The sequence below is a fragment of the Nerophis lumbriciformis genome, linkage group LG09 (genome assembly GCF_033978685.3).
Source record: "Nerophis lumbriciformis linkage group LG09, RoL_Nlum_v2.1, whole genome shotgun sequence".
In the NCBI taxonomy this organism is placed as follows: Eukaryota; Metazoa; Chordata; class Actinopteri; order Syngnathiformes; family Syngnathidae; genus Nerophis; species Nerophis lumbriciformis.
This window is the reverse complement of record NC_084556.2, coordinates 3,668,575-3,691,607: the sequence shown is the minus strand read 5'-3', so window position 1 is coordinate 3,691,607 and position 23,033 is coordinate 3,668,575. Positions and strand designations below refer to the sequence as shown.

Here is a 23,033-nt window from a genome sequence, read left to right as displayed (position 1 = left end):
TTTCGACACACCTCCTCTATCGGATGCACGTGCACATACTTAGCCTTCCGATGTTTTTCTTGTGCGCAGAACACAGGGTACAATTTTTTTCGGATCGTGTTAAAATTTCGTATCGTCGTGACTTGACTTGAGATCTCAAGGTGAACCAAAAACGGTATCGCGAGCCTCCATTTTAGTAAGTCATCTCTAATAGACGAACAGCTTCACTTGTGCTGACTTAACAGTATTTGCAGTACTTTATTGTTTTGTTAAATAACGTTTGTGCTACACTCATCATGACCAATTAGAAAGGTACCAGATAGTAATAGACATGCACTTCGGGTTGTGCACAACCTTGGTTAGCAAAGGTAATTGTGGTAAACACACTAATGACGATCAAAAAGTATGTTTTATCAGTAACGGGTGCATATTTTGTAAATACATTTGATTCATAATCAATACTCGAGATCTCAACACTGGACAGACCTTTTATTTGTATTTTTAATGAAGTTTTAAATATTTTCCTATTGGAATGAATCTGTTGCAAGTGTGTATAAGATGTTTTTCTTGTGCGCAAAACAAAGCCGACACTATTTTCTGGTCATGTTCAAATTTGATATTTTTGTGACAGCGCTTGAGATCTCAACATGGGCCAAAAACGGTATCTTTTCCTTCCATTTTGATATAGTTATGACATATTTTCTAATATTTGACACCCCTCTTCCATATCAGAAGCAGATGTACATCGTCAGCTTTCCGATGTTTTTCTTGTGCGCAGAACACAGGGGATCATTTTTTTCCGAATCACGTTAAAATGTTGTATTTCGTAACGAGACTTGAGATCTCAAGGTGGACAAAAAATAATATTTTGCTTTCACGTTGCTTTTTTGTCAGTTTCGACACACCTCCTCTATCGGATGCACGTGCACATACTTAGCCTTCCGATGTTTTTCTAGTGCGCAGAACACAGGGGACATTTTTTTCCGGATCATGTTAAAATTTTGTATCGTCGTGACTTCACTTGAGATCTCAACGTGGACCAAAAACGGTATCGTGAGCCTCCATTTTGGTAAGTCATCTCTAATAGACGAACAGCTTCACTTGTGCTGACTTAACAGTATTTGCAGTACTTTATTGTTTTGTTAAATAACGTTTGTGCTACACTCATCATGACCAATTAGAAAGGTACCAGATAGTAATAGACATGCACTTCGGGTTGTGCACAACCGAGGATAGCAAAGGTAGTTGTGGTAAACACACTAATGACGATCAAAAAGTATGTTTTATCAGTAACGGGTGCATATTTTGTAAATGCATTTGATTCATGATCAATACTCGAGATCTCAACACTGGACAGACCTTTTATTTGTATTTTTAATGAAGTTTTAAATATTTTCCTATTGGAATGAATCTGTTGCAAGTGTGTATAAGATGTTTTTCTTGTGCGCAAAACAAAGCCGACACTATTTTCTGGTCATGTTCAAATTTGATATTTTTGTGACAGCGCTTGAGATCTCAACATGGGCCAAAAACGGTATCTTTTCCTTCCATTTTGATATAGTTATGACATATTTTCTAATATTTGACACCCCTCTTCTATATCAGAAGCAGATGTACATCGTCAGCTTTCCGATGTTTTTCTTGTGCGCAGAACACAGGGGATCTTTTATTTCCGGATCACGTTAAAATGTTGCATTTCGTAACTAGACTTGAGATCTCAAGGTGGACAAACAAATAATATATTTTGCTTTCACGTTGCTTTTCTCATTTTCGACACACCTCTATCGGATGCATGTGCACATACTTAGCTTCCGATGTTTTTCTTGTGTGCAGAACACAGGGGACAATTTTTTCCGGATCATGTTAAAATTTCGTATCGTCGTGACTTGACTTGAGATCTCAAGGTGGACCAAAAACTGTATCTTTAATAGACGACAGCTTCTGTCAGGTTCAAACACTGATGGCATCTATTAAACAAGACAAAGAAGAAAGGAATTAAATAGAGACGGAATTAAATTTGGCTCAATTTGAGGAGAGACGTCTGGGCTGTACTCTTGCACAGTCTCCAGCACGCTCTGGCGAAAGATTGTACGCTTCCTCTTTTATTTGGACTTTCCCTGATTACATGGCAACAGCTGTTTCTAAGGGAGGGGGTTTCGTAAACAGCCAACGCCTTTGGTTACAGAACAGTTCAAAGAAAAGGTCGTAAATAGTTCACAGAAAAGGTCGCCTTGAGGGGAGTCAGGCCCTGCTTCCTCTCCGCTTTTGTAGTTCTGGGGTCAAGACAACATCTTTCTGTTGATTACAATACATGAAAGAAACAGAACACCTTCATGTTGCTTCCCATCCTACACAGTGGCGTTTTACAAGCCTTCTGCTTGGTAGGATTAAAGACAGCTTTTGTCTGCTCGCCGGGAACTCATCGAAACACAACATTTTGTGATAACTTAGACACAATTATTCTAACAGCACTTGTGCTGACTTAACAGTATTTACAGTACTTTATTGTTTTGTTGAATAACGTTTGTGCTACACTCATCGTGACCAATTAGAAAGGTGCCAGATGAGATACATTGTCTTTGTCTACTAGCATGCACGGATGTTTCTGGCAAGATTGAACACCTTTTTATAATGTAAAAAAAAAAAATCGCAAAACGAGGATACTTTCTTTTTGCACACAATTAAACAAAAAATCATTCTTTACCAAACTTCATGTGACCCATGTTCATGAACAGAGTATGTTTTATTGATTCTATTAGCGTGTTATTAGCTTTATTGCTATTTTATTGCTTGTGAAGCGGTGGGAAGCCGACGGGCGGCGCGTCGCGACTGCTGCATGCGACTTAACGCAATAAACTGATTTACGCCAATGGCGGCCGTTAAAATGAATTGTGTTATTGTTGTGTTGTCGCGTCGACTGTGCCGCGCCGAGGTGCAAAGGCAGGCAGCAATTAGGACGCGAGCACTGCAGGTGGAGACTTAAGTTGTCAGAGTTTTGATCATCGACCAGCAGGTTTTCATATGCGCCTGCTGATGTGTTGTTACTCAAGCTGTCAGTTCCAGTCTTGTGCGTGTGTGTGTGTGTGTGTGTGTGTGTGTGTAGGGGCAGGAAAGTGTGTGTCTGTGTGTGAGAGCCCTTGAGGGGGCACATCAGTGGGCTGTGAGGATTTTCAACCTCCAGGCCGCTTTCTTGCTTGAGTGGACCTGCTCTCGACCGCGACTTGACCGCTCTCGAGGGTCTTCATCCCTCATTGTGGACACACACACACACACACACACACACATGGTACCTCACACACTCATATTTACAATATAAGTGTGAAATGACTGCACGGCCTTTTGGGACTGAATGTTGGCAAACAGCTGCGTTCATTTAGCCTGGTTAGGTTTTCTGCACCTTTGAATTTGAAAACAATGGAAATGAACGCATGAAGGCCTCTAAAGTAGTGTTGTCCCAATACTAGAGATGTGCGATAATGGCTTTTTTGCCGATATTCCGATATTGTCCAACTCTTAATTACCGATTCCGATATGAATGAATGAAATAAGTTTATTTCGGTCATATAATCAACCATCAACCATTAACCATTTTGTGTGAGCAGTTTAAGAGTACAGACTATACATATACAGTATAACAATCATACACATTTACACCCAAAAGGAAAAGAAAAAGCATGACCGAAAAAGGAATAGGCTGAAGCCAAAGCTTATATTTGCCTATCCTATACCTTCACAACCTGGTTCTCCTGCAGATGCCCTCCCACCTCGCCTGTTTAAGGAGGTACTTGCTACTATTGGATCAAGTGTCCTTAACATTATCAATAGTAGCCTCTCTTCTGGAATAGTTCCAGTAGAGTTTAAACATGCAGTAGTACGACCTCTACTTAAAAAACCCAGCCTCGACCCCTCTCTCCTCTCTAACTTCAGACCTATCTCTAATCTTCCATACATTTCCAAAATATTAGAGAAGGTTGTCTACAGTCAGTTGTTGCCCTTCTTAGAGGATAATGGTATCACTGAGCTGTTCCAGTCCGGTTTTAAAGCCCTCCACAGCACAGAGTCAGCGCTTCTAAAAGTTTTTAACGATATCCTCCTGTCCACTGATTCTGGTAAATATGTTGTCCTGGTGCTTTTAGATCTGTCTGCTGCGTTCGACACCGTCGACCACGCCACCTTAATCACTCGTCTTGAGAACTGTGTGGGCATTAAGGGCGCCGCCCTCAACTGGTTCCGGTCGTACCTAACCGACAGGAGTTTTTGTGTAAAAGTAGACAGTTTTATGTCGTCCACAGCTCCTTTACCACATGGGGTCCCCCAGGGCTCAATCCTTGCCCCAATTTTATTTGCGCTTTACCTTCTCCCCCTTGGTTCTATTTTTAGGAAGTACAGTATTGCATTTCATTTTTATGCCGATGATTGCCAGATTTATTTTCCCATGGCACAAAATAACACGGTTCAACGTCTTATTGACTGCCTGCACGACATCAAAGTCTGGCTTTCAGCTAACTTCCTGAGCCTAAATGAAGATAAAACAGAAGTTATGTTGTCCGGTCCAAGTCGCTCTCCCTCCCCCAACGTTGACCTCGGCACTCTGACCCCGTATCTCAGCGACTCTGTCACAAACCTGGGGGTAAAGTTTGACTCAGATTTTAAATTCGAAAAACAAATCAGCAGCGTCGTTCAAAAAAGCTTTTATCAATTACGCCAAATAGCGAAAGTGAAACCGCTTCTATCAAGACATGATCTTGAGAAATTAATCCACGCTTTTATCTCGACTCGTCTTGATTATTGTAATGCCCTGTATGTTGGCATTAGCCAGGCCTCCCTCGCCCGCCTGCAGCTCGTGCAGAACTCTGCTGCTCGTCTGCTAACACAGACCCGCAGACGTGAGCACATCACCCCTATTTTAGCGTCCCTTCACTGGCTCCCTGTGCGTTACCGAATACATTTTAAACTCCTTTTATTTGTTTTTAAATGTCTAAACAACCTCGCGCCAACCTATCTCTCCGACCTCCTTCAGCCTTACTGCCCCACCCGATCCTTAAGATCAGCCGATCAGCTGCTGTTGACGGTCCCTGACACAAGGCTGAAGCTTAGAGGTGACAGAGCTTTCGCCGTTGCTGCTCCCAAGCTCTGGAACGACCTACCCCTGAGTGTTAGACAAGCCTCCTCTCTTCCTGTTTTTAAATCTCTCTTAAAAACATACTTTTATTCCATGGCTTTTAACACTGAGTGATATCCATCCTGCAATGGCGCCCCATAATACACCTGCTGTGATCCTGTTTTTTATGTTTTTATGTTTTTATTAATTCTATTTTAATTATTTATTTTCTATCGTGTTCTGTTTGTGTTGTGTTGTGTTTGCTCGGTACTCGTTTTATCTTTTAACCTGCTCATTGTACGGCACTTTGGCTACCCCTGTGGTAAATTTTAAATGTGCTCTATAAATAAAGTTGATTTGATTTGATTTGATTCACTGAAAATAAGATTACCTGGAACATCAATGTTAAAAAAAAAAAAAATCAAAATCAATGGGATGAAAGTAATTGTTACTATATTTTATAATTTTCAATTATCTCACCTTTCAATGTTTTCTTAAACCTTAACAAAGAAGTACATGTCTTCAACTCATCACTGAGCTTGTTCCACCATTTAACTCCTAAAACTGAAATACATTTGTATTTAATATTCGTTCTTGCTTTACCTATTTCAAAAATCAATACCCCCCGTAAATGATGGTTTTCTCCTCTTAATTGAAATAACCTAAGAATACAAGCTGGAAGGCTGTTGTTCTTTACTCCAAACATCATTTCCATTGTTTTTAAAAACACAATATCTGAACATTTTAACACATAAGAACTTGTAAATAATGGATTGGTATGTTCATAGTAGCACGCTTTGTGTATTATTCTAATGACCCTTTTTTGACGTTTAATTATTGGGTCTATGTTTGTTCTATAAACATTTCCCCAAACTTCAACACAATATGTTAAATATGGAAAAATAAAAGAATAATATAAGTTAATATGCAGACATTTCTTATTCAGCATGTGTTTTAATTTATAAAGAAATGGTAAATGGTAAATGGGTTGTACTTGTATAGCGCTTTTCTACCTTTTTAAGGAACTCAAAGCGCTTTGACACTATTTCCACATTCACCCATTCACACACACATTCACACACTGATGGCGGGAGCTGCCATGCACGCTCACATTGAGGGTGGCCGTATAAACAACTTTAACACTGTTACAAATATGCGCCACACTGTGAACCCACACCAAACAAGAATGACAAACACATTTCGGGAGAACATCCGCACCGTAACACAACATAAACACAACAGAACAAATACCCAGAACCCCTTGCAGCACTAACTCTTCCGGGACGCTACAATATACACCTCCCCCCCCCCGCTACCCCCCTCCCTGCCCACCTCAACCTCCTCATACTCTCTCAGGGAGAGCATGTCCCAAATTCCAAGTTGCTGTTTTGAGGCATGTTAAAAAAAAATAATGCACTTTGTGACTTCAATAATAAATATGGCAGTGCCACGTTGGCATTTTTTTTTCCATAACTTGAGTTGATTTATTTTGGAGAACCTTGTTACATTGTTTAATGCATCCAGCGGGGCATCACAACAAAATCAGGCATAATAATGTGTTACCGTATTTTTCGGACTATAAGTCGCAGTTTTTTTTTTCATAGTTTGGCCGGGGGTGCGACTTATACTCAGGAGCGACTTATGTGTGAAATTATTAACACATTAGCGTAAAATATCATATAATATTATTTAGCTCATTCACGTAAGAGACTAGACGTATAAGATTTCATGGGATTTAGCGATTAGGAGTAATAATAATAATAATAATACATTTTATTTATAAGGCGCCTTTCTGGGCACTCAAGGACACCGTACAAAATCACAACAATAAAATCAAATTGGATAAATGGCAATGAATTTGGATATTTTTCCCTTTATATATTCAATATGCGGTTTCCAACATAATTTATGATCAATTATTATTCCCAAGAATTTAGTTTCATATACTCATATATCAATTTCCACTTGATTTAATTTTAATTTTACTTCACGATTTGTTCTTGCACCACTAAACACCATACATTTTGTTTTCTTATCATTTGATGATAACTTATTGATATCAAACCATTTTTTTAGCTGAATCAACTTAACCTCTATTACCCTCAACACTTCCTTCAAGTCTTCTCCTGAACAATATACATTTGTATCATCTGCAAACATAATACATTTCAATTTATTAGATACTGAACAAATATCATTTAAATATAGTATAAATAACTTAGGTCCCAATACCGAGCCTTGTGGAACCCCACAAGTTACTCTTCTTGGCTGTGATTTAGTCTTATTGATTTCCACATATTGAGATCTATTACTTAAATAACTACTTAACCACTGTTGTGAAACACCTCTTATGCCATAGTTTTCCAATTTTCGATATCGACATGAACACATTATGATGCCTAATTTTGTTGTGATGCCCCCGCTGGATGCATTAAACAATGTAACAAGGTTTTCCAAAATAAATCAACTCAAGTTATGAAAAAAAAATGCCAACATGGCACTGCCATATTTATTATTGAAGTCACAAAGTGCATTTTTTTTTTTTAACATGCCTCAGAACAGCAGCTTGGAATTTGGGACATGCTCTCCCTGAGAGAGCATGTGGAGGTTGAGCTGGGCGGGGTTGGGGGGGTAGCGGGGGGGGTGTATATTGTAGCACCCCGGAAGAGTTAGTGCTGCAAGGGTTTCTGGGTATTTGTTCTGTTGTGTTACGGTGCGGATGTTCTCCCGAAATGTGTTTGTCGTTCTTGTTTGGTGTGGCGCATATTTGTAACAGTGTTAAAGTTGTTTACACGGCCACCCTCAGTGTGACCTGTATGGCTGTTGACCAAGTATGCTTGCATTCACTTGTGTGTGTGAAAAGCCATAGATATTATGTGACTGGGCCGGCACGCAAATGCAGTGCCTTTAAGGTTCATTGGCGCTCTGTACTTCTCCCTACGTCCGTGTACACAGCGGCGTTTTAAAAAGTCATACATTTTACTTTTTGAAACCGATACCGATAATTTCCAATATTATATATATTTATCTCTACCCAATACCAATATTATATATGTATTTCGGTGCTTTTCAATACCTTTCTAAATAAAGGGGACCACAAAAAATGGCCTTGTTGGCTTTATTTTAACAAAAAATCTTAGGGTACATTAAACATATGTTTCTTATTGCAAGTTTGTCCTTAAATAAAATAGTGAACATACAAGACAACTTGTCTTTTATTAGTGAGTAAGCAAACAAAGGCTCCTAATTAGTCTGCTGACATATGCAGTAACATATTGTGTCATTTTCTATTCTATTATTTTGTCAACATTATTATTGGACAAGTGGTAGAAAATGAATTATTAATCTACTTGTTCATTTACTGTTAATATCTGCTTACTTTCTCTTTTAACATGTTCTATCTACACTTCTGTTCAAATGTAATAATCACTTATTCTTCTCTTGTTTGGATGTTTTTCATTAGTTTTGAATGATACCACAAATCTGGGTATCAATCTGATACCAAGTCGTTACAGTATCATACATTGGTCATATTCAAAGTCCTCATGTGTGTTTATACACATAATATCATTTTTTTTTAAACGAAAGTAGTTTTTGTGATGCTAAAAAAATATTGATGTAATCATAGTATTATTGACTAAATACGCTCTTGTACTTGGTATCATTACAGTGGACGTCAGGTGTAGACCCACCAATGGCGTTTGTTTACATTTTGACGCCAGTGAGCTACGGTGTGTAGTGAAGCATGTTTAGCTATTCCTCGTCCTGCAGGGATGATACTTGTAAGAAACGTACTTTATTTGTCGCCATGGAGGCGAGGATTAGTGATTTAGAAGTAGCTACAACACTGCAGACTCCCTTATCACGCCCAGCTTCCCCATCGAGGGCGAGAGCCAGTTCACGCTGCAGCTGCGGCCTTCTCACCCTATCTCTAAGGGAGAGCCCCGCCACCCGGCGGAGGAAACTCATATCGGCCGCTTGTACCCGTGATCTTGTCCTTTCGGTCATAACCCAAAGCTCAGGTGAGGATGGAAACGTAGATCGACCGGTAAATTGAGAGCTTTGCCTTCCGGCTCAGCTCCTTCTTCACCACAACGGATCGATACAGCGTGCGCATTACTGAAGACGCCGCACCGATCCGCCTGTCGATCTCACGATCCACTCTTCCCTCACTCGTGAACAAGACTCCGAGGTACTTGAACTCCTCCACTTGGGGCAAGATCTCCTCCCCAACCCGGAGATGGCACTCCACCCTTTTCCGGGCGAGAACCATGGACTCGGACTTGGAGGTGCTGATTCTCACCCTAGTCGCTTCACACTCAGCTGCGAACCGATCCAGTGAGAGCTGAAGATCCTGGCCAGATGAAGCCATCAGGACCACATCATCTGCAAAAAGCAGAGACCTAATCCTGCAGCCACCAAACCGGATCCCCTCAACGCCTTGACTGCGCCTAGAAATTCTGTCCATAAAAGTTATGAACAGAATGGGTGACAAAGGGCAGCCTTGGCGGAGTCCAACCCTCACTGGAAAAGTGTCCTACTTACTGCCGGCAATGCGAACCAAGCTCTGGCACTGATCATACAGGGAGCGGACCGCCACAATCAGACAGTCCGATATCAATCAATCAATCAATGTTTATTTATATAGCCCTAAATCACAAGTGTCTCAAAGGGCTGCACAAGCCACAACTTTTGAGTTGTGTATTGTTCTAAAATAGTTGCTATGTGTGCAGGTATTATCCAGCCTGGCGCTGGCTAGTTCTATTTTAACAAACTTCTCACTCGGACTAGCGCTTCTTTGAGGATTAGCCTTTCGCTTTGTTGTTAGCCCCGCTCGGCATCCCCGCTTCTGCTTCCGCTCACACCGCTTACGTGTCTTCCGTTGACGGTCCCCGCTGGCACTTAACTCCGCTGCTTCAGAGGCCGCTGGATGTAGCCAGCGAAGAATCCCCATGCTAGCGAGGAGGTCGAAAGTACCCGCATCTTTCAGCCTATAACGGCCCGATCTATCCACATCCAGAATCGTCTGTCGGTCGTATCTGATCACGAAGTTTCCACGCTGTGAGCCAGCCATGAAATAGACAGAATTGACGGGTATTTTTGCCAAATCGCTCTACACTTCCAAGAGCGTCTGCAAGCCGCTGCCATCAGGGCGCCGCCATCAGGGCGCCGCCATCTTGATATCATGTGTGCTTACGGACGGTATCCCTGCAGACTGTATTGATGATATACATTGATATATAGAGTATACATTGTGTTTTTATGTTGATTTAATTAAAAAAAAAAAATTTTTTTTTTTTTTTTTCTTGTGCGGCCCGGTACCAATCGGTCCGCGGACCAGTACCGGGCCGTGGCCCGGTGGTTGGGGACCACTGCATTAAACGATGATTTTGTTTTCAAACATACACTGGGCCGTCGTATGGGAGGGAGTGGGGGGTGATGACAATTCTAAGGGCCCACACACAGTCCCCAGTAGCCTCTATGACAAAATGATTGCACATACACTGACTGAACTATAATAAATATATGTATACAAATTCATTCAATTAAGTCATACAATATTCTAATTTCAACAATCTCAATAACCCCCTTAGCCCCCTCCTAAAAAATGGTTTGGTCCACACCACGGTGCGTTCCTTCCACCACAATTTGTCCTCATCTGCATGAAGTGATAACGCGAGCAAACTTCAGCAGATTAAGATGCTCCCCAAATAGCTAGGCCAGCAATAGGACCAGCTGAGCAGGGGCCCTTGGACATATCAAAAACGTTTTGGTAAGAGAGTAAAACTAAAGAAAGTGGAAACAATTAGACAACGTGTTCATTCATTTAATGTTGGTAGGGCTGGACGATTATGGCAAAAATAATAATCATGATTAATTACACAATTATTCAATAATTTGAAATCATTATGAGTATTTATTGTACCACCAAAACTGAACTTTAAATATAGGTAAAATAAAAACTGGATATAAATGAGTAACAAATAAACCACAGCAAATAAATATTCATAATAACAATAACAATAAAATAGCAATATAAAAATTTAAAAAATTCTGTTTTTCCTTTTAAATTGTTTTTAATTAAGTTTTTTTTTACCTTTTACACGTATTTTACCACCATAGAGTGTGTGCTTAATGTGTAAAATAACATAATAAAATGTTTGTTAACTAAATGCAAAAAATCCTCACAATTATTGGTACAATACATCTTTGGACAATTTTGACCAGTGTTTTAGGTCAAAGCATAATAATTGTGTAATTGTATCAATAAGTGCTTTAAGTACATTATGCATGTGTAAGGTACTTTTTTGAAACCTTTATTTTGTTAGCGCAGTCAGACCGATTATGGCGCACTGTGCTATTATTGTGAAGGAGGGAAGTGCGCTTTGTTGTTGTTCTGATCTTGACAAGTAATAAGGCTTGAGGCTGAAAAAAAATAAAAAATAAAAAAAAGAGCCTCTCAAGTTGCGGCTACGGTTTGTAAATTGATGTTACATGAATGATGTTGTTCAGAACAACACACGTAGATGAGATGTGTTGTGGGTGTATGGATTGTTCTTGCTAGCTTTAGCTTCCTAGTTTAGTCGCTGTTTATAGTGACCGATTGTTTGGTACAGCACTAGGTGCAGTATGTCTAGGATGAATGGATCACATGAATCGGACACATTATTTCCCCAACCAAATGTTTCTTCTCCTCACTATGACAGCATTTCACTCACATGTATGTCATTTTCCCTGCTATTCTGTGTTTAACAGCTGATTCCAATTATTGATACTCCATACTCTCTGAGCACTCCCCACAGGACTTCCCGAGGGCCACGGTTGAATGCCTTCTCCAAGTCCACAAAGCACATGTAGACTGGTTGGGCAAACTCCCATGGCAGAGCTCAAGGCTTTATATTGAAATGTGTAGCAAAGCCTGCTTATTTTCCAAACAAGTGCGGGGGATGATTGCTTTTTCCTCAGGTTTAATGCTCATGAACATACTCTGGGGACACGTACTGCTGTGATAAGGTGTGAGTACAGTATCTGACAGGTGACGCCAGGATAAAAGGGTCTGTGTGGAAACAAGGAAAATAGTCCGCTCCTTTTTCCCCCGCAGCTTTTTCTCTCAGTCGGCGACGGTTCTCCCTCACGCCCGGAAGCTGGCAGAGGATGCTCATTATTTCCCCCTTGTTTTTGTTCTCTGTTGAGAAGATGCCGCAATTATTGTGAGGGTTCTCGTAAAGCGGCATAATGAGAGCTCCTTTCCGTGGCTGCGTTTATTCCTACTATTTACATGTTTGGTTGTGTAGTTCGTCATGCTTGTGTGAAGCTTCTGCGTGAATTCAAAGTCTGACCAAGCAGAGGACGTTTGTTTTGAAGCCAGGGCGCTGAAGTGTTTTGTTAACGGAGGGGGAAACAACTCCAGAACATAGCAAGTGTTGCACGTTAGAGCGGGGAAGAGAGCGGCTTTTTGAGATGAAAATGATTTTTTCTTGTGAAAGGGGTTTGATGTGCGTTTACTGTGTGAGGAATACAAGTGGATAATGCTTGGTTATTTTCTGATTGTCTCTTTTGCGTTGCTGCAGATGTCAGACGAATTGAATGTAAATGATCAACAATCGTTCCGTTCTCTGAGTTCCCAATGCACAGACAAGAGGCTTTATTTGCTGCACCAAGCAAAGGCTTGGAAAATTCCATTGTGGACGATGGGAGGAGACGGGGGGGGGGTTATCTATTGTCATCCGAGACCTGACCAGGCTGAAACCAGGACCAGCCCAAGCCCGAGGCATCTTTTTCTTTTGTGGTTAAAGGGGAACATTATCACAATTTCAGAATTGTTAAAACCATTAAAAATCAGTTCCCAGTGGCTTATTATATTTTTCGAAGTTTTTTTCAAAATTTTACCCATCACGCAATATCCCTAAAACAAAGCTTCAAAGTGCCTGATTTTAACCACCCGTCCATTTTCCTGTGACGTCACATAGTGAAGCCAACACAAACAAACATGGCGGAAAGAACTGCAAGCTATAGCGACATTAGCTCGGATTCAGACTCGGATTTCAGCGGCTTAAGCGATTCAACAGATTACGAATGTATTGAAATGGATGGTTGTAGTGTGGAGGCAGGTAGCGAAAACGAAGTTGAAGAAGAAACTGAAGCTATTGAGCCATATCGGTTTGAACCGTATGCAAGCGAAACCGTCAAACGACACGACAGCCAGCGACACGGGAGAAAGCGAGGACGAATTTGGCGATCGCCTTCTAACCAACGATTGGTATGTGTTTGTTTGGCATTAAAGGAAACTAACAACTATGAACTAGGTTTACAGCATATGAAATACATTTGGCAGCAACATGCACTTTGAGAGTGCAGACAGCCCAATTTTCATCAATTAATATATTCTGTAGACATACCCTCATCCGCGCTCTTTTCCTGAAACTGTCCAGTTTTGGAGTTGATGTCAGCAGGCCAGGGAAGCTAGGGTCGATAGCTCGCTCGTCTGCGGGAACAAACTGCCGCAATTGCTTGCCGTGCTACCGAGGTCCTTTGTCCCTGAATTGCTCACACACTCCGGCAGATTCAATGGGGGTCTGGCGGCAGATTTCTTTGACTTTATCGTTGGAAATGCATCTGCTTTGAGTGTCGCAGGATATCCACACATTCTTGCCATCTCTGTCGTAGCATAGCTTTCGTCGGTAAAGTGTGCGGAACAAACGTCCAATTTCTTGCCACTTTGGCATCTTTGGGCCACTGGTGCAACTTGAATCCGTCCCTGTTCGTGTTGTTACACCCTCCGACAACACACCGACGAGGCATGATGTCTCCAAGGTACGGAAAACAGTCGAAAAAACGGAAAATAACAGAGCTGTTTTGACCCGGTGTTTGAGAAAATGGCGGATTGCTTCCCGATGTGACGCCACGTTGTGACGTCATCGCTCCGAGAGCGAATATTAGAAAGGCGTTTAATTCGCCAAAATTCACCCATTTAGAGTTCGGAAATCGGTTAAAAAAATATATGGTCTTTTTTCTGCAACATCAAGGTATATATTGACGCTTACATAGGTCTGGTGATAATGTTCCCCTTTAATGTGACCGAAAACAATGACTGTTTACATACTCCCCATTCCTTTAGAAACAGATGTTGTTATGTAAACAGGGAAAGTCCAAATAAAAAGAGGTGGCGTACAATCTTTCGCCAGAGCGTGGGTGACACTGTAAGACAGGGGTCCCCAAACTACGACCCGCGGGCCGGATCCGTCCCCCCCAGCATCCAAAATCCATCCCACAGGAAGTCCCAAGTTAAAAAAAAAAAAAAATCTATATTTTTTTATTTTTTATTTTTATGCCGCTCAGGCAAATCATATTGTCTAAAAATGAATTTTCCCATCGATAACGTGACAATGTTAAATGTTGATGAACATCTCAATGTTAATTGATGTTAAATGACAAAACGGATTATAAAGACAATGTCTATATATATATATATATATATATATATATATATATATATATATATATATGTATGTGTGGGGAAAAAAATCACAAGACTATTTCATCTCTACAGGCCTGTTTCATGAGGGGGGGTACCCTCAATCATCAGGAGATTTTAATGGGAGCATTCACATACCATGGTTTGTATAGGGCACAGAGTGGGTGGGTACAGGCTGGCGTAGGGGCGTGGTGATTGGCTCATGTGTTACCTAGGAGGTGTTTCCGTCTGTGGCGGCATGCTGTTACAATTTCGCTGCGCTTGTTGAGGGATGACAGGTCTGGACGGTAAATAATAAACAGTTTCTCTTTCAAGCATAGGTTCCATCTTTTATTACCACTATTGTAAGGTGTGCTGGATGCAAGAATTTGCCATGTTATTGAATATTCAACATTATTGTCTTTGTAACAGCATGCCGCCACAGACGGAAACACCTCCTAGGTAACACATGAGCCAATCACCACGCCCCTACGCCAGCCTGTACCCACCCACTCTGTGCCCTATACAAACCATGGTATGTGAATGCTCCCATTAAAATCTCCTGATGATTGAGGGTACCCCCCCTCATGAATCCGGCCTGTAGAGATGAAATAGTCTTGTGATTTTTTCCCCACACATACATATATTGCGCTCTACTACGGTATCGAGCACTATTTTTTGGATAACCTTATTAAGACATATATATATATATATATATATATATATATATATATATATATATATATATATATATATATATATATATGTGTATATATATATATATATATGTATATATGTGTATATATATATATATGTATATATATATATATATATATACTGTATATATATATATATATATATATACTGTATATATATATATATATATATATACATATATATATATATATATATTTATACTGTGTGTATATATATATATATATATATATATATATATATATATATATATATATATATATACACATACATATATATGTATATATATATATTTATATATATATATATATATATCCATCCATCCATTTTCTACCGCTTATTCCCTTTTGGGGTCGCTGGAGCCTATCTCAGCTACAATCGGGCGGAAGGCGGGGTACACCCTGGACAAGTCGCCACCTCATCGCAGGGCCAACACAGATAGACAGACAACATTCACACTCACATCCACACACTAGGGCCAATTTAGTGTTGCCAATCAACCTATATAAATATATATATATATATGTATATATATATATATATATATATATATATATATATATATATATATATATATATATATATATATATATAATTTTTTTAACCCAATGCGGCCCCCGAGTCCAAAAAGTTTGAGGTTACCGGTTGACACGTTTCCCCTCAATTGAGCAAAATTGAATTCTGCCTCTGTTTGATTTGTTGCTTCTTGTCTTGTTTAATATATGTCATCAGTGTTTGAACCTGACAGCAGACTTTCACTCGTGTATGTTGTCCCTCCGTGTTTGAACCCAGAAAGAATTAAAGAACTCAAATTCAGACTTCTACAGAGGTGCGATTCAACTGGCGGCCTGTGAACAACATTAGACCTGCTCAAGACTTCCGTTCAAACCTTGAGTGCGACTAACACCGGATACTTAAGACAGCAGTCATATAGAGCAGTGTTTTTCAACCACTGTGCCGTGAGATACAGTCTGGTGTGCCGTGGGAGATGATCTAATTTCACCTATTTGGGTTAAAAATATTTTTTGCAAACCAGTAATTATAGTCTGCAAATTATGTGTTGTTGTTGAGTGTCGGTGCTGTCTAGAGCTCGGCAGAGTAATCGTGTTATACTCTTCCATATCAGTAGGTGGCAGCCGGTAGCTAATTGCTTTGTTGATGTCGGAAACAGCGGAAGGCAGTGTGCAGGTAAAAAAGTGTCTAATGCTTAAACCAAAAATAAACAAAAGGTGAGTGCCCCTAAGAAAAGGCATTGAAGCTTAGGGAAGGCTATACAGATCGAAACTAAAAGTGAACTGGCTACAAAGTAAACAAAAACAGAATGCTGGATGACAGCAAAGACTTACTGTGGAGCAAAGACGACGTCCACAATGTACATCCGAACATGACATGACAATCAACAATGTCCCCACAAAGACGGATACAAACAACTGAAATATTCTTCATTGCTAAAACAAAGTAGATGCGGGAAATATTGCTCAAAGGAAGACATGGAACTGCTACAGGAAAATACCCCAAAAAAAGAGAAAAAGCCACCAAAATAGGAGAGCAAGACAAGAACTAAAACACTACACACAGGAAAACAGCAAAAAACTCAAAATAAGTCACGACGTGATGTGACAGGTGGTTTATCAAAATCAGCAAAGAGCTCCTCGCATATACGACAATCTTTGACCAGATTCCTAAAAATAATAGCGTACTTGTCATATAGAAGATCTTTGACTAGCACTTTTGCAGTAGGTCCTCAAAAACAGCAGAGCGTTGCTGTCCTATGGAGATTCTTTGACTCGTGTGTTTACAGCAGATTCCTCAAAACAAGAGTGCTCAAGTGTTCTCAAAAACTGCAAAATGTTCCTTTCATGTAGGGCAGGGGTCGGCAACCTTTACCAGTCAAAGAGCCATTTTGACCAGTTTCACAAATTAAAGAAATTAATGGGAGGCACAAAAATCTTTTGAAATTTAAAATGAAATAACACTGCATACAAAGTTTGTTTTTTTTGCTTTGTGCTATGTATAAAGCAATGGTCTCAGACATGCGGCCCACACCTTAATATGAAAATTGAATGTTAGTGCGGCTCGCAAGTTTTATATGAATAGCGCTTGACATCGTCATACTTGTCAACCCTCCCGTTTTTTCCGGCAGACTACGAAATTCAGGGCATCTGTTCTCTCGAACGTGCCGTGATGGTACAGCATTTAGCGCCCACTACAACCAGCGTGCCGGCCCAGCCACACGTTGTTTAGGGCTTCTGCTTGCTCACGTAAGTGACAGCGAGGCATATTTGGTCAACAACCACACAGGTTACACTGACGGTGGCGGTATAAAAAACTTGAACACTCTTACTAATAATGCGCCACACTGTGAACCCACACCAAACAAGAATGACAAACACATTTTCGGGAGAACATCTGCACCGTAACACAACATAAACACAACAGAACAAATACCCAGAATCCCATGCAGCCCTAACTCTTCCGGGCTACATTATACACCCCCGCTACCGAACCCTGCCTACCTCAACCGACGCACGGAGGGGGGGGGGGTTTGGTGGTAGAGGGGTGTATATTACGGCCCGGAAGAGTTAGGGCTGCATGGGATTCTGGGTATATATTTGTTGTGTTTATGTTGTGTTACTGTGCGGTTGTTCTCCCGAAATGTGTTTGTCATTCTTGTTGGGTGTGGATTCACAGTGTGGTGCATATTTCTAACAGTGTTAAAGATATTTCTATGGGCACCGTAAGTGTAACCTGTATCGCTGTTGGGGGGGGGTTGATGTGTGAGGGAGCAGGGTTGGGATGGGGGCGGGGTTTGGTGGTAGCAGGGGTGTATAATGTAGCCCGGAATAGTCAGGGCTGCATGGGATTCTGGGTATTTGTTCTGTTGTGTTTATGTTGTGTTAAGGTGCAGATGTTCTCCGGAAATGTGTTTGTCATTCTTGTTTGGTTTTGGTTCAAAGTGTGGCGCATTATTAGTAAGAGTGTTAAAGTTGTTTTATATGGCCACCGTCAGTGTAACCTGTGTGGCTGTTGACCAAGTATGCCTTGCTGTCACGTACGTGTGCAAGCAGAAGATGCATATAACAAGAGGCTGGGCTGGCACGCTGTTTATACAGATTGTAACGGTGCTGAATGATGTACCATCATGGCTCGCCCTTATTATTATTGTAAGGGTGTAAACCGGAGAATTTTATTCCCGGTAGTTTTCGGCGAGAGGCACTGAAATCCGGAAGTCTTCCCGGAAAATCAGGGAGGTGGGCAAGTATGCAGCTGAGCCGCATCAGAGTGATCAAAGAGCCGCGGGTTGCCGACCCCTGATGTAGGGGATCTTTGACTAGTGTTTTGTTTTTTTTACAGCATATTCCTAAAAATAGCATGCTCATGTCATCTGTAGGCTCTGCCACTTGCGTTTTTGCAGTGTGTCCTTAAAAACAGCGAAGCATTCCTCTCATATAGAGGATCGTTGAGCAGTGTTTTTGACAGCAGCTGTTATATTAATGATCTTTGACACGCCTGAGCTCAGCATTTAGTCCCTGATCGCCTCCTCCAGTGTATCCAACATGAAGCCTCCACCATGTCCTTCTGTTTACGTGATGCTGTTCTCCTCCCCAGTTTGCTCCCAGTACTCCCGCGGTGTCTTCGCCATCTTCGGCCTCTACGACAAGCGATCGGTGCACACGTTGACGTCCTTCTGCAGCGCCCTGCACATCTCCCTCATCACGCCCAGCTTCCCCATCGAGGGCGAGAGCCAGTTCACGCTGCAGCTGCGGCCGTCCATCCGCGGGGCGCTGCTGTCCCTGCTGGACCACTACGACTGGAACAAGTTTGTCTTCCTCTACGACACCGACCGAGGTAACTTCTGATCGCTGAACCGATGTCCATTCATATTTAATTGATCCCGCTTCCCCTAGAACATGGGTGTCAAACTCTGGCCCGCGGGCCAAATTTCACAAATTTCGTGTAATTTCACTTGGCCCTTGAGGCGATATCAAATTAACACTAGAGCTGGCCCGTCGATTATATTCAGCGGCGGTAGCACCGCATTCACCGCTAATTCTCATACTTGCCAACCCCTAATTCTCATACTTGCCAACCCTCCCGGGAGACTCTCAAATTTCAGTGCCCCCCCCAAAAATCATCACAGTAACACAACATAAACACAACAAAACAAATACCCAGAATCCCATGCAGCCCTAACTCTTCCGGTCTGCAATATACTAACTTCCTGAGCCTAAATGAAGATAAAACAGAAGTTATGTTGTTCGGTCCAAGTCGCTCTCCCTCCCCCAACGTTGACCTCGGCGCTCTGACCCCGTATCTCAGCGACTCTGTCACAAACCTGGGGGTAAAGTTTGACTAAACATGCAGTGGTACGACCTCTACTTAAAAAACCCAGCCTCGACCCCTCTCTCCTCTCTAACTTCAGACCTATCTCTAATCTTCCATACATTTCCAAAATATTAGAGAAGGTTGTCTACAGTCAGTTGTTGCCCTTCTTAGAGGATAATGGTATCACTGAGCTGTTCCAGTCCGGTTTTAAAGCCCTCCACAGCACAGAGTCAGCGCTTCTAAAAGTTTTTAACGATATCCTCCTGTCCACTGATTCTGGTAAATATGTTGTCCTGGTGCTTTTAGATCTGTCTGCTGCGTTCGACACCGTCGACCACGCCACCTTAATCACTCGTCTTGAGAACTGTGTGGGCATTAAGGGCGCCGCCCTCAACTGGTTCCGGTCGTACCTAACCGACAGGAGTTTTTGTGTAAAAGTAGACAGTTTTATGTCGTCCACAGCTCCTTTACCACATGGGGTCCCCCAGGGCTCAATCCTTGCCCCAATTTTATTTGCGCTTTACCTTCTCCCCCTTGGTTCTATTTTTAGGAAGTACAGTATTGCATTTCATTTTTATGCCGATGATTGCCAGATTTATTTTCCCATGGCACAAAATAACACGGTTCAACGTCTTATTGACTGCCTGCACGACATCAAAGTCTGGCTTTCAGCTAACTTCCTGAGCCTAAATGAAGATAAAACAGAAGTTATGTTGTTCGGTCCAAGTCGCTCTCCCTCCCCCAACGTTGACCTCGGCACTCTGACCCCGTATCTCAGCGACTCTGTCACAAACCTGGGGGTAAAGTTTGACTCAGATTTTAAATTCGAAAAACAAATCAGCAGCGTCGTTCAAAAAAGCTTTTATCAATTACGCCAAATAGCGAAAGTGAAACCGCTTCTATCAAGACATGATCTTGAGAAATTAATCCACGCTTTTATCTCGACTCGTCTTGATTATTGTAATGCCCTGTATGTAGGCATTAGCCAGGCCTCCCTCGCCCGCCTGCAGCTCGTGCAGAACTCTGCTGCTCGTCTGCTAACACAGACCCGCAGACGTGAGCACATCACCCCTATTTTAGCGTCCCTTCACTGGCTCCCTGTGCGTTACCGAATACATTTTAAACTCCTTTTATTTGTTTTTAAATGTCTAAACAACCTCGCGCCAACCTATCTCTCCGACCTCCTTCAGCCTTACTGCCCCACCCGATCCTTAAGATCAGCCGATCAGCTGCTGTTGACGGTCCCTGACACAAGGCTGAAGCTTAGAGGTGACAGAGCTTTCGCCGTTGCTGCTCCCAAGCTCTGGAACGACCTACCTCTGAGTGTTAGACAAGCCTCCTCTCTTCCTGTTTTTAAATCTCTCTTAAAAACATACTTTTATTCCATGGCTTTTAACACTGAGTGATATCCATCCTGCAATGGCGCCCCATAATACACCTGCTGTGATCCTGTTTTTATTAATTCTATTTTAATTATTTATTTTTTATCGTGTTCTGTTTGTGTTATGTTGTGTTTGCTCGGTACTCGTTTTATCTTTTAACCTGCTCATTGTACAGCACTTTGGCTACCCCTGTGGTAAATTTTAAATGTGCTCTATAAATAAAGTTGATTTGATTTGATTTGATTTGATATAGAGTCTTGTTCACGAGTGGGGGAAGAGTGGATCGTGAGATCGACAGGCGGATCGGTGCGGCGTCTTCAGTAATGCGGACGCTGTATCGATCCGTTGTAGTGAAGAAGGAGCTGAGCCGGAAGGCAAAGCTCTCAATTTACCGGTCGATCTACGTTCCCATCCTCACCTATGGGCATGAGCTTTGGGTTATGACCGAAAGGACAAGATCACGGGTACAAGCGGCCGAAATGAGTTTCCTCCGCCGGGTGGCGGGGCTCTCCCTTAGAGATAGGGTGAGAAGCTCTGCCATCCGGGGGGAGCTCAAAGTAAAGCCGCTGCTCCTCCACATCGAGAGGAGCCAGATGAGGTGGTTCGGGCATCTGGTCAGGATGCCACCCGAACGCCTCCCTAGGGAGGTGTTTAGGGCACGTCCCACCGGTAGGAGGCCGCGGGGAAGACCCAGGACACGTTGGGAAGACTATGTCTCCCGGCTGGCCTGGGAACGCCTTGGGGTCCCACAGGAAGAGCTGGACGAAGTGGCTGGGGAGAGAGAAGTCTGGGCTTCCCTGCTTAAGCTGCTGCCCCCGCGACCCGACCTCGGATAAGCGGAAGAAGATGGATGGATGGATGGATGGATTGATTTGATATACACCCCCGCCCCCCCAACCCCGCACACCTCAACCGACGCACGAAGGGAGGGGGGTTTGGTGGTAGAGGGGTGTATATTACGGCCCGGAAGAGTTAGGGCTGCATGGGATTCTGGGTATATGTTTGTTGTGTTTATGTTGTGTTACTGTGCGGTTGTTCTCCCGAAATGTGTTTGTCATTCTTGTTGGGTGTGGATTCACAGTGTGGTGCATATTTCTAACAGTGTTAAAGATATTTCTATGGGCACCGTAAGTGTAACCTGTATCGCTGTTGGCCAAGTGTGATTTGCATGTATGTGTGTGTGCGGGCTGAAGTTGCACATATTTAGTGATGAAAAGCAGACGTGACGACAGCTCGTAGAGGACGATAAACGCAGTGCCTTTAAAGCACGCCCCCAAGACTGTGGTCCGGGTGGACTATGAGATATAATGACTGATGAACACCTTCGTTCGATAATGAAGGTTGCCTCAGCTCAAAGCCTGAGCCCCGACATTAATGAACTCGCATCCAAGAAAAGATGTCAGGTATCTGGCTTCATCAGATTAGATCAGTGTGTTGCAAACTGAGCAGTTTAAAGTCCTGAATGGTCGGTTTATTCATTATTTTATTTTCTAATTTATTAGCCTGTGGAAAAAGTTAATGTTGATATTTACCTCAGAAGGCTGCAAATAGAAAAGAGGCATTACATTTTTATTCAAATTGTATTTGATATGCCATTGATATTTTTTTAATTATTATTATTATTATTTGAAACTCGATTTTGCATGTCACTATAAAGTTATATAAGCCTTGCTTGTTCAATATTCAATGCAAAACTTGTTTGGGTCCCTATTAAAAGGTTAATTTGTTCAACCTTGGCCCGCGGCTTTGTTCAGTTTTAAATTTTGGCCCACTCTGTATTTGAGTTTGACACCCCTGCCCTAGAAGGATGTTCTGGGCTAAAACTGTAAAAAAAAACAAAAAAAACAGGGTTTGTACGGGTGCTTAAAAACCTTGAAAATGCTTGGATTTGAATGTTGTGTTGCAAGGTTTGAAAAATGCTTGAATTTTGGGTGAAGTGCATGGAAATGTTCATCATATTTCTCGGCAGTCTTTCTTTCTTTTAGTTTATTTTGAACATGAACACACTTACAGCACAATACATCACACAATTTCATATCATTTCTCTTTACATCATGTCCGAAAAGGCGTAGGAAGA

At 41.8% G+C, this 23,033-nt stretch overlaps 1 protein-coding gene across 6 annotated transcripts in view; it reads left to right on the top strand.

Moving 5' to 3' along the window:
* The window catches only part of LOC133607808 (glutamate receptor 4), a 549,530-nt gene that overhangs the window by 293,348 nt on the left and 233,149 nt on the right, over positions 1–23,033 (top strand). For all 6 annotated transcript variants that reach the window (XM_072913769.1, XM_061962781.2, XM_061962780.2 and 3 more), the window contains one exon: positions 18,858–19,097. In XM_072913769.1, coding sequence (XP_072769870.1) covers positions 18,858–19,097 — 240 coding nt within the window. The remainder of the gene's footprint in view (positions 1–18,857; positions 19,098–23,033) is intronic.